At 35.7% G+C, this 13674-nt stretch overlaps 1 protein-coding gene across 1 annotated transcript; it reads right to left on the reverse strand.

The window, feature by feature from the left end:
* Positions 1–11632: 11632 nt before the first annotated feature.
* Positions 11633–13446, reverse strand: LOC142716362 (galanin receptor 2b-like). The gene is given in 3 exon segments (XM_075848692.1): positions 11633–12714; positions 13068–13338; positions 13341–13446. Coding segments are annotated over 3 exon segments (1107 nt in total). The 5' UTR covers positions 13441–13446; the 3' UTR covers positions 11633–11978.
* Between the last annotated feature and the right edge of the window lie 228 nt (positions 13447–13674).

Genomic DNA, 13674 nt, shown 5'->3' on the forward strand with positions numbered 1-13674 from the left:
TGTGTTCTGTACAGCACAGCCCAGACAGGCACGATGATGTCACTGCCTCCCGTCCCCTGCTCTACCATTGGATGTATAACTGTATCTGCGTCCTGAAGATGCAGATACAGTTTAAACCGGGAAAAAATAATTGATAAAACCAAAATTCGCAAGATGGCGTCGATTAATTGCGCTGAATTTAGATTTTTATTATTTTTCGATTAATTGCCCAGCCCTAATATACATATATATATATACACGGCTAGCACTATGTGGCTGCAACATCAACTGAATATAGGGAAGAAAAAAATAAAATAAATCAGTAGCGCACAAAATGCGTATATGAAATACTCTCAGACTATGCAGAGTTGTCCGTTTACCACCATTTAACCCTGAGCTGTCTCTGCAGCCGCCCTGTGAACAGATCTACAACTGTGAAGAAAGCAGCTCTATTTCCACCTCTCCCAGCAGGAAGTCCCAGAATAATTTCATCCAACCAATCAGCTACATGTAACTAATCTCTTGTCTGTGTGTCTTCATTTCTGGGATCTCCCTTTGGTTTGTCATCACCTCCCAGTCTAGATTGGCCGCTTGTAGAATGTTCTTTGCTCATAAGAGAAGTTTTGATTGACAGCTGACGGAGATTCCAATCTTCAATTAAAATGGTATTTAACTAAATATTTACAGATTGACAAATTATGAGTTTTGCCCAGACTCAGGGATGTTCCCTACCTGGCATAGGAGATCCTCCACTGGGGCAGCCATGTTTATTCACTGTCCCGGGTCCTCTTCCCACAATGTATGGAGCAGACCCTTGACAAGGAGTTCAAGGACCACACCCTAAGGCCTCATGCACACGACCGTAGCCATGTGCACGGCCATGATTTTCCAGGTCGGCTGGCAGCGGACTGTCACCCGCGAGACGCACGCAAATCGCGGACTGTACACATGGCCGCGGCCATTATTTTCAATGAGCCCGGACCGCAGAACACGGCTGTAACAAGGCTTGCCCGTTCTTTCTGCGGTCCAGGCTCCCGGGCCATGCACGGACCGTAAAAACTACGGTCGTGTGCACTGTCCCCATAGGAATGAATGGGGCCACATTTCTCCCGTGGATTTTCGGGGAAATTGCAGCCGCAAAAGCACATTCGTGTGCATGGGAACTTGCCCTGTGAATGTAAGTAATACAGAGAGTCCAGGGGGAGGTCCTTAAAACTCTACCCTGATTGGACACTAAAGCAATAATTGGCTGAATATTAGCCCAGCCCACAAAATGTCTGCCTCCACTTTATTAAAACAATTAAAAATTTCATTACAACTATTTAAAATTTGAAAATTATTTTCAGAAATTACAATGGGTTCTGGTTTTAGTAGGAAGTAGAAATGAAAATGTATAAATTCATACACTCATTAATTCACAATGAAAAAAACTGTTTTAAAGTGAAGCCCCAATCAATGCACGATTTTTGACAATTTATGTGTTATTTTGGTGTAAAATGTATCTGTGTAGACACTTATTATAATCTCCAGTAGTTTACATCCCATATGATCATGTCAAGAGGAGTGGAGCAAGGAAAGTGATAACTACTCTGAGCACATTTCTGCCTCACAAAAGCAGTTGTCCCCCTACGTACAAAAGTATAACTCCTATAATACTGCCCCTATATACAAGAATATAACTACTATAATACTGCCCCTATATACAAGAATATAACTACTATAATACTGCTCCTATATACAAGAATATAACTACTATAATACTGCCCCCTATATACAAGAATATAACTACTATAATACTACCCCCTATATACAAGAATATAACTACTATAATACTGCTCCCTATATACAAGAATATAACTACTATATTACTGCCTCCTATATACAAGAATATAACTACTATAATACTGCCTCCTATATACAAGAATATAACTACTATAATACTGCCTCCTATATACAAGAATATAACTGCTATAATACTGCCCCCTATATACAAGGATATACCTACTATAATACTGCCCCTATATACAAGAATATAACTACTATAATACTGCCCCTATATACAAGAATATAACTACTATAATACTGCTCCTATATACAAGAATATAACTACTATAATACTGCCCCCTATATACAAGAATATAACTACTATAATACTACCCCCTATATACAAGAATATAACTACTATAATACTGCTCCCTATATACAAGAATATAACTACTATAATACTGCCCCTATATACAAGAATATAACTACTATAATACTGCCCCCTATATACAAGAATATAACTACTATAATACTGCCCCTATATACAAGAATATAACTACTATAATACTGCTCCTATATACAAGAATATAACTACTATAATACTGCCCCTATATACAAGAACATAACTACTATAATACTGCCCCTATATACAAGAATATAACTACAATAATACTGCTACTATATACAAGAATATAACTACTATAATACTGCTCCTGTATACAAGAATATAACTACTATAATACTGCCCCTATATACAAGAACATAACTACTATAATACTGCCCCTATATACAAGAATATAACTACTATAATACTGCCCCCTATATACAAGAATATAACTACAATAATACTGCTACTATATACAAGAATATAACTACTATAATACTGCTCCTGTATACAAGAATATAACTACTATAATACTGCCCCTATATACAAGACTATAACTACTATAATACTGCCCCTATATACAAGACTATAACTACTATAATACTGCCTCCTATATACAAGAATATAACTACTATAATACTGCCTCCTATATACAAGAATATAACTGCTATAATACTGCCCCCTATATACAAGGATATACCTACTATAATACTGCCCCTATATACAAGAATATAACTACTATAATACTGCCCCTATATACAAGAATATAACTACTATAATACTGCCCCCTATATACAAGAATATAACTACTATAATACTCCCCTATATACAAGAATATAACTACTATAATACTGCTCCCTATATACAAGAATATAACTACTATAATACTGCCCCCTATATACAAGAATATAACTACTATAATACTGCCCCTATATACAAGAATATAACTACTATAATACTGCCCTATATACAAGAATATAATTACTATAATACTGCTCCTACATACAAGAATATAACTACTATAATACTGCCCCTATATACAAGAATATAACTACTATAATACTGCCCTATATACAACAATATAACTACTATAATACTGCCCCTATATACAAGAATATAACTACTATAATACTGCTCCTATATACAAGAATATAACTACTATAATACTGCCCCCTATGTACAAGAATATAACTACTATAATCCTGCCCCCTATATACAAGAATATAACTACTATAATACTGCCTCCTATATACAAGAATATAACTACTATAATACTGCTCCTATATACAAGAATATAACTACTATAATACTGCCCCTATATACAAGACTATAACTACTATAATACTGCCTCCTATTTACAAGAATATAACTACTATAATACTGCCCCTATATACAAGAATATAACTACTATAATACTGCTCTTATATACAAGAATATAACTACTATAATACTGCCCCCTATATACAAGAATATAACTACTATAATACTGCCCCCTATATACAAGAATATAACTACTATAATACTGCTCCTATATACAAGAATATAACTACTATAATACTGCTCCTATATACAATAATATAACTACTATAATACTGCTCCTATATACAAGAATATAACTACTATAATACTGCCCCCTATATACAAGAATATAACTACTATAATACTGCCCCTTATATACAAGAATATAACTACTATAATACTGCCTCCTATATACAAGAATATAACTACTATAATACTGCTCCTATATAAAAGAATTTAACTACTATAATACTGCCCCTATATACAAGACTATAACTACTATAATACTGCCTCCTATATACAAGATTATAACTACTATAATACTGCCCCTATATACAAGAATATAACTACTATAATACTGCTCTTATATACAAGAATATAATTACTATAATACTGCCCCCTATATACAAGAATATAACTACTATAATACTGCCCCTATATACAAGACTATAACTACTATAATACTGCCCCTATATACAAGAATATAACTACTATAATACTGTTCTTATATACAAGAATATAACAACTATAATACTGCCCCTATATACAAGAATATAACCACTATAATACTGCGCCTATATACAAGAATATAACTACTATAATACTGCCCCCTATATACAAGAATATAACTACTATAATACTGCTCCTATATACAAGAATATAACTATTATAATACTGCCCCCTATATACAAGAATATAACTACTAGAATACTGCCCCCTATATACAAGAATATAACTACTAGAATACTGTCTATATAGTATATATAGTTATAATACTGTCTCTATATACAAGAATATAACTACTATACTACTGCCCCCTATATACAAGAATATAACTACTATAATACTGTCCCAATATACAAGAATATAACTACTATAATACTGCTCCTATACACAAGAATATAACTACTATAATACTGCCCCCTATATACAAGAATATAACTACTATAATACTGCCTCCTATATACAAGAATATAACTACTATAATACTGTCCCAATATACAAGAATATAACTACTATAATACTGCTCCTATACACAAGAATATAACTACTATAATACTGCCCCCTATATACAAGAATCTAACTACTATAACACTGCCCCTATATACAAGAATATAACTACTATAATACTGCCCCCTAGATACAAGAATATAACTACTATAATCCTGCCCCCTATATACAAGAATATAACCACTATAATACTGCTTCTATATACAAGAATATAACTACTATAATACTGTTCCTATATACAAGAATATAACTACTATAATACTGCTCCTATATACAAGAATATAACTACTATAATACTGCTCCTATATACAAGAATATAACTATTATAATACTGCCCCCTATATACAAGAATATAACTACTATAATACTGCCTCCTATATACAAGAATATAACTACTATAATACTGCTCCTATATACAAGAATATAACTACTATAATACTGCCCCTATATACAAGAATATAACTACTATAATACTGCTCCTATATACAAGAATATAACTACTATAATACTGCTCCTATATACAAGAATATAACTACTATAATACTGCTCCTATATACAAGAATATAACTACTATAATACTGTCCCAATATACAAGAATATAACTACTATAATACTGCTCCTATACACAAGAATATAACTACTATAATACTGCTCCTATATACAAGAATATAACTACTATAATACTGTCCCAATATACAAGAATATAACTACTATAATACTGCTCCTATACACAAGAATGTAACTACTATAATACTGCCCCCTATATACAAGAATATAACTACTATAATACTGCCCCCTATATACAAGAATATAACTGCTATAATACTGCCCCTATATACAAGAATATAACTACTATAATACTGCCCCTATATACAAGAATATAACTACTATAATACTGCTCCTATACACAAGAATATAACTACTATAATACTGCCCCCTATATACAAGAATATAACTGCTATAATACTGCCCCTATATACAAGAATATAACTACTATAATACTGCCCCCTATATACAAGAATATAACTGCTATAATACTGCCCCTATATACAAGAATATAACTACTATAACACTGCCCCTATATACAAGAATATAACTACTATAATACTGCCCGCTATATACAAGAATATAACTACTATAATACTGCTCCTATATACAAGAATATAACTACTATAATACTGCTCCCTATATACAAGAATATAACTACTATAATACTGCTCCTATATACGAAAATATAACTACTATAATACTGCTCCTCTATACAAGAATATAACTACTATAATACTGCCTCCTATATACAAGAATATAACTACTATAATACTGCCTCTATATACAAGAATATAACTACTATAATACTGCGCCTATATACAAGAATATAACTACTATAATACTGCCCCCTATATACAAGAATATAACTACTATAATACTGCTCCTATATACAAGAATATAACTATTATAATACTGCCCCCTATATACAAGAATATAACTACTAGAATACTGCCCCCTATATACAAGAATATAACTACTAGAATACTGTCTATATAGTATATATAGTTATAATACTGTCTCTATATACAAGAATATAACTACTATACTACTGCCCCCTATATACAAGAATATAACTACTATAATACTGTCCCAATATACAAGAATATAACTACTATAATACTGCTCCTATACACAAGAATATAACTACTATAATACTGCCCCCTATATACAAGAATATAACTACTATAATACTGCCTCCTATATACAAGAATATAACTACTATAATACTGTCCCAATATACAAGAATATAACTACTATAATACTGCTCCTATACACAAGAATATAACTACTATAATACTGCCCCCTATATACAAGAATATAACTACTATAATACTGCCTCCTATATACAAGAATATAACTACTATAATACTGTCCCAATATACAAGAATATAACTACTATAATACTGCTCCTATACACAAGAATATAACTACTATAATACTGCCCCCTATATACAAGAATCTAACTACTATAACACTGCCCCTATATACAAGAATATAACTACTATAATACTGCCCCCTAGATACAAGAATATAACTACTATAATCCTGCCCCCTATATACAAGAATATAACTACTATAATACTGCCCCTATATACAAGAATATAACTACTATAATACTGCTCCCTATATACAAGAATATAACTACTATAATACTGCCCCCTATATACAAGAATATAACTACTATAATACTGCTTCTATATACAAGAATATAACTACTATAATACTGTTCCTATATACAAGAATATAACTACTATAATACTGCTCCTATATACAAGAATATAACTACTATAATACTGCTCCTATATACAAGAATATAACTACTATAATACTGCCCCCTATATACAAGAATATAACTACTATAATACTGCCTCCTATATACAAGAATATAACTACTATAATACTGCTCCTATATACAAGAATATAACTACTATAATACTGCCCCTATATACAAGAATATAACTACTATAATACTGCTCCTATATACAAGAATATAACTACTATAATACTGCTCCTATATACAAGAATATAACTACTATAATACTGCTCCTATATACAAGAATATAACTACTATAATACTGTCCCAATATACAAGAATATAACTACTATAATACTGCTCCTATACACAAGAATATAACTACTATAATACTGCCCCCTATATACAAGAATATAACTGCTATAATACTGCCCCTATATACAAGAATATAACTACTATAATACTGCCCCTATATACAAGAATATAACTACTATAATACTGCTCCTATACACAAGAATATAACTACTATAATACTGCCCCCTATATACAAGAATATAACTGCTATAATACTGCCCCTATATACAAGAATATAACTACTATAATACTGCCCCCTATATACAAGAATATAACTGCTATAATACTGCCCCTATATACAAGAATATAACTACTATAACACTGCCCCTATATACAAGAATATAACTACTATAATACTGCCCGCTATATACAAGAATATAACTACTATAATACTGCTCCTATATACAAGAATATAACTACTATAAGGGCATGACCACACGTGGCGGATTTCCTCCGCAACTGTCCCCATCAATGCCGCACAGAATCTGCGTTGCAGATTCTGCTGCGGATCTGCACAAAATGTGCAGTAAATTGATGCGGACTAGCTGCTGCGGACTGCGGGAAAAGTGCTTCCCTTCTCCCTATCAGTGCAGGATAGAGAGAAGGGACAGCACTTTCCCTAGTGAAAGTAAAAGAATTTCATACTTACCGGCCGTTGTCTTGGTGACGCGTCCCTCCTTCGGCATCCAGCCCGACCTCCCTGGATGACGCGCCAGTCCATGTGACCGCTGCAGCCTGTGCTTGGCCTGTGATTGGCTGCAGCCGTCACTTACACTGAAACGTCATCCTGGGAGGCCGGACTGGAGACAGACGCAGGGAGTTCTCGGTAAGTATGAACTTATATTTTTTTACAGATACATGTATATTGAGATCGGTAGTCACTGTCCCGGGTGCAGAAACAGTTACTGCCGATCGCTTAACTCTTTCAGCACCCTGGACAGTGACTATTTACAGACGTCTCCTAGCAACGCTCCCGTCATTACGGGAGCCCCATTGACTTCCTCAGTCTGGCTGTAGACCTAGAAATACATAGGTCCAGCCAGAATGAAGAAATGTCATGGTAGTAAAACCAATACGCTCCGCAGCACACATAAGATCTGCGGACTTCATTGCGGAATTTTGACTCTCCATTGAAGTCAATGGAGAAATTCCGCCATGAGTCCGCCACTGCTCCGCAACAGACAGAGCATGCTGCGGACACCAAATTCCGCTCCGCAGCCTATGCTCCGCAGCGGAATTGTACGCATCGTCTAAACGAACACTGCTAAATTAAAGTGAAAGTCAATGGAGAAACGGCTCCGCTGCGGATTAACGCTGCGGAGTGTCCGCAGCGGAATTTAAGTGAAATTCCGCCACGTGTGAACCCGCCCTAATACTGCTCCCTATATACAAGAATATAACTACTATAATACTGCTCCTATATACGAAAATATAACTACTATAATACTTCTCCTCTATACAAGAATATAACTACTATAATACTGCCTCCTATATACAAGAATATAACTACTATAATACTGCCTCTATATACAAGAATATAACTACTATAATACTGCTCTTATATACAAGAATATAACTACTATAATACTGCTCCTATATACAAGAATATAACTACTATAATACTGCTCCTATATACAAGAATATAACTACTATAATACTGCCCCTATATACAAGAATATAACTACTATAACACTGCCCCTATATACAAGAATATAACTACTATAATACTGCCCCTATATACAAGAATATAACTACTATAATACTGCTCCTATATACAAGAATATAACTACTATAATACTGCTCCTATATACAAGAATATAACTACTATAATACTGCCCCCATATACAAGACTATAACTACTATAATACTGCTCCCTATATACAAAAATATAACTACTATAATACTGCTCCTCTATACAAGACTATAACTACTATAATAAATACCTATATAGAACCAGACCTAACAATAAACGTTATGGTAAACGTCCACACATATCAAGAAAAACACGTAATAAATACCTATAACTGTATGTGAGGACAGATATTAGCACCCCTAAGGGTAAAATATAAAACCCAGTACAACCAAAGAATATGCAAAAATATATAATCCTTTATTACAATAAATACAAGAACATTTTGGCCATCAAGACCTAAAAACCACAAACAATTAAAATATGCACAGTGGACAACATGAGATTTATTGACAAATGGCATATATACAATAAATCAGAAAATGCCAAACAAGAATCATACTGACAGTCATGCCATAAATGTGTATACTCAAATGAATATATAGCAGAAGCCTGGAGCTGTATCTCCAGAAAGATATGCAAAGACTTAACAGTATAGTATAGACCCTGGTCAAAAAATGACATGCAAAAAAAGCTAAGTAGCCAACACTGAGTAGTCAGCAGGGGCTCCTGCTGTGGACATTCATTTACACTGATCTGGCATGCAATATATTGGTTGGTATGGCTTCTGGGACTTATTATGACTTTAGGTGATTTTCTGGTTTCTATACCTACATACTCACACTGACTACTCAGTGTTGGCTACTTAGCTTTTTTTGCATGTCATTTTTTGACCAGGGTCTATACTATACTGTTAAGTCTTTGCATATCTTTCTGGAGATACAGCTCCAGGCTTCTGCTATATATTCATTTGAGTATACACATTTATGGCATGACTGTCAGTATGATTCTTGTTTGGCATTTTCTGATTTATTGTATATATGCCATTTGTCAATAAATCTCATGTTGTCCACTGTGCATATTTTAATTGTTTGTGGTTTTTAGGTCTTGATGGCCAAAATGTTCTTGTATTTATTGTAATAAAGGATTATATATTTTTGCATATTCTTTGGTTGTACTGGGTTTTATATTTTACCCTTAGGGGTGCTAATATCTGTCCTCACATACAGTTATAGGTATTTATAAGTACTATAATACTGCCCGCTATGGACTTACTTATTAATACTATATTAACTAACATTATTAATATTATTACACCAGTCTTATCCTCTATGGTATGCATACAGTTACTACAGGTCTATATACTAGTGTGTATATATATATATATATATATATATATATATATCTGTACATATACAGATTGGAGTTCCACTTTAACCGCCCACAGATTCTTTTTCCGCCACACGATATAATATGCGCACGCTAGATAACACTTCTGGTGGGGGGTTTGGTGTTTTCTATGTTCGGGGATCTGCACACAGAGGTTGATGTCTCTTTATCTCTTGAGGGGATAAATCGTCAGGCTCTTCTGCTGAGATCCCATTGTCCACTCTCGCTCAGCCCCTGTGTGGTCGGTCTTTGCCCTTTTCATAGAGTATACTTTTATTATAATCACATCCACAAAATTGCCTCCCAGGGATATCTGAGACGTCCACCTACTACCTGAGACATTAAAGAGACAGACGTTGTCATGGCAACGAGTTCATCGCGTGCACAGCGAAAACAAAACTTTGTATTGTCAACTTTTCTAGTGTTTTTGGTGGCATCTTCCCACAACACAAGAAATTGCTGTCACTTCGGATCACATCTTTCTTCAACTTCGCAGTCACCAGTTGGAGGAGCTTGACCATCAAAGGTTTCACTTCCTATAGTTCCCTTCTTAAGATGTTTCAAACAAGAGCACCCGCAATGTTTGTACAGAATCCATGTATTCTCAAGGGCCTTATTTTGGCCATAAAGATCTCATAAGTTAAAGGGGTTCTCTGTTTTGGATAGTTCCTACTTGTTATAAGGGTCCTTGACAATAAGCTGATCCAAAAATGTCCCCCTGCTGGGAACCCCAGCGATCCCCTGTAATATGTGGGGAAAAGTGGCAGTTTCCCTGCAGCGCCACCACAGGAGAAAATAAGCATTACACCATGTCCATTCATACCAATGTGCTGTCTGTGTAATGCAGGACAGGATAGGTCAGAGCGAGATGATCGATGTAACCACTCTCCATTCTGGCCAAAAGATGAGGATCCTGAACAGAGGACTCCCCTCTATTAACTCCGAATTCTCTAATAGGGTGTATGGAAATGGGTTTCCCAAACTCAACAACCCCTTAATAATTTAAGACCTTGCAGACCTCATGCGACTCTTGGAGTTGAGGTCCATGATGTCTTCTACAAACTCCATAAAAGCTACAAGTGTAAGTAGAGGCCATCAGACTGGCCCAATACAGTACCAGGGGATCCTTGGTGGACATAGACTTTGATATACTAATGGGCACCAAAGGTTCAGCAGACACCCCCAAGAACTTACCACTAGGGTTTATTTCTTATGGGTTGATTCATAAAGAACCTATAATCTTTATTGATGATTGAATTTTATGATATAATCAGAAATAAACATGCACATGTTCTGTACAGATGGGGGTTGGGTTCTCTGAGTCATTTATTCTTGTTGACCCAAAGAACCTCAGTCCAACACTAAACACGTTTGTTTGGCGAATTCCAAAATGTAGAGAAAAATTCTTGCCCTAACCCATTCTGTATGGCTATTTTATGGCCACCCATTGCTTCTTGATAATGTCCTCTTTGACCAGCTTCAACACTGAAGATCATCCACCAATCTTAGCTGTAAAAGGATCTTGACCTCCCCATCGAAACAGGAAGCCTTAAATATGTTGGGCTATGTTGGGCCATCTCTACAGTTCATGGAGTGCCCAGTGGTCTGGAGGAATCCGAATGATTGCCACCTGCCTGTCGCACATTCCTCTTTCCATGGTCTTCATTTATGTGGGACACTTCTGTAGATGCAGCATCAAAACCAGGTTCAGCATGGGCTGCGTTCACCACATGAACTTTATTCCGACCCTTCTTCCTCAATAGGCAGCTGAACACTTTCTGGAAACCCTTACGGAAGTGTTTAGATACTAAAGCATAGACGATGGGGTTGAGGCAAGAGTTGGCATAGGCCATGCAATGAGATAGAAGTCGAAAGGCATAGGTGACTTGGTTGAATGGAAAATCCCCGTAGAGATAACACATGACCACCACATGGTGAGGAAGCCAGCACAGGCAGAAGAGGACGGTGACAATGATGATCATCTTGGTCACTTTCCTTTTAGCTTTCTTAGACTCCGACATATCTTCAAGAGGATCAACAGCAGTCCACAAATACTTTATGGTCCTTGTGTAAGATAGACTGACTATAAGCACCGGGATGACGTATCCTACAATGAAGGTGCCGGTATCCATAATTTTCCGAGTCCTCTCCTTCCACCCTGGCATGCAAATGTGGCTGGTCTCAAAGTCCATCAGGTCATAATAGCTCAGATAAGGTCCGGCAAACACCACCGAGAGGCCCCATATAATAGCCAAGGTTGCCACAGCATTGCACGGAGTCCTCAGTTCCCTGGATCGTAGAGGATAACGAATGGCTAAGTATCTGTGGAGGAAACAATAAAATAAATGTTAGTAGTCTTATCTCAAGATAGCTGTCGGCCTCTTCGAATATTTCAATTGGGAGGACGATATAAGTTGCCACCCAACATCTCGGGCAAAGCTTATCTTCTGAGAATGTATCTTGCTAGTAAATTTGGCGTACTCGGCAGGACATTGTGAAAAGTTCATATTGGTTGGATTACATTGGTAGCAACATTATTGCTAATTGTTATGATACATGCTGATATATTCACAAATTCAACTTCCCACCACTAAGAAATTCCCCTGAAGACAACTTTAAATCTCCTTAGATACCTATGTACTAAAAAAAATCCTCCAGATGACCTATAGACATACCTATCAACGGATACTGCTGCCAGGGTGAAGCTGCTGGCATACATGGTTAGGTAGATGAAGAAGTGTACTGCTTTGCACATGAAGGCTCCGAAGACCCAGTCTTCCAGGGAGTAGATAGTGGCCTGGAAGGGCACGCAGAAGATGATGAAGGACACATCTGCGATGCTGAGGTTGAGGATGAAGAGGTTGGTGGTGTTGTGTGTTCTCTGACCACTCCTTAGGAGAACAGCTAGGACCAGACTGTTGCCCACCGTACCGAGCAGGAAGATAGTGAGAAAATAACTGGGACAACCACACTGGCTGGGTTAAAGAGACTGAAGTCGGATGAATTCCAGGGGCCGGCTAGAGCCGCAAAGTCCTCGTGGTCTGACATGGACCCTGCTGGAGGAGCTGCAAACAATTAAATACAGAGAAATGTAATTATATTAAAATAATAATAATAATAATAATATAGCTTTCTATAATATTCTATACAGTGATAATGGCAGCCATGACTTCCTATAGAGATTGTCACTGTACATATGTATGTAGAATATAATCGAGTTAAATTCTCTCCTCCTGTCCCATTTCGCTATCTATTCTGACTGTGTCAGTCTAAACTGTCTTT

This window comes from Rhinoderma darwinii, unplaced genomic scaffold, assembly GCF_050947455.1.
Source record: "Rhinoderma darwinii isolate aRhiDar2 unplaced genomic scaffold, aRhiDar2.hap1 Scaffold_4487, whole genome shotgun sequence".
Lineage (NCBI taxonomy): Eukaryota > Metazoa > Chordata > Amphibia > Anura > Rhinodermatidae > Rhinoderma > Rhinoderma darwinii.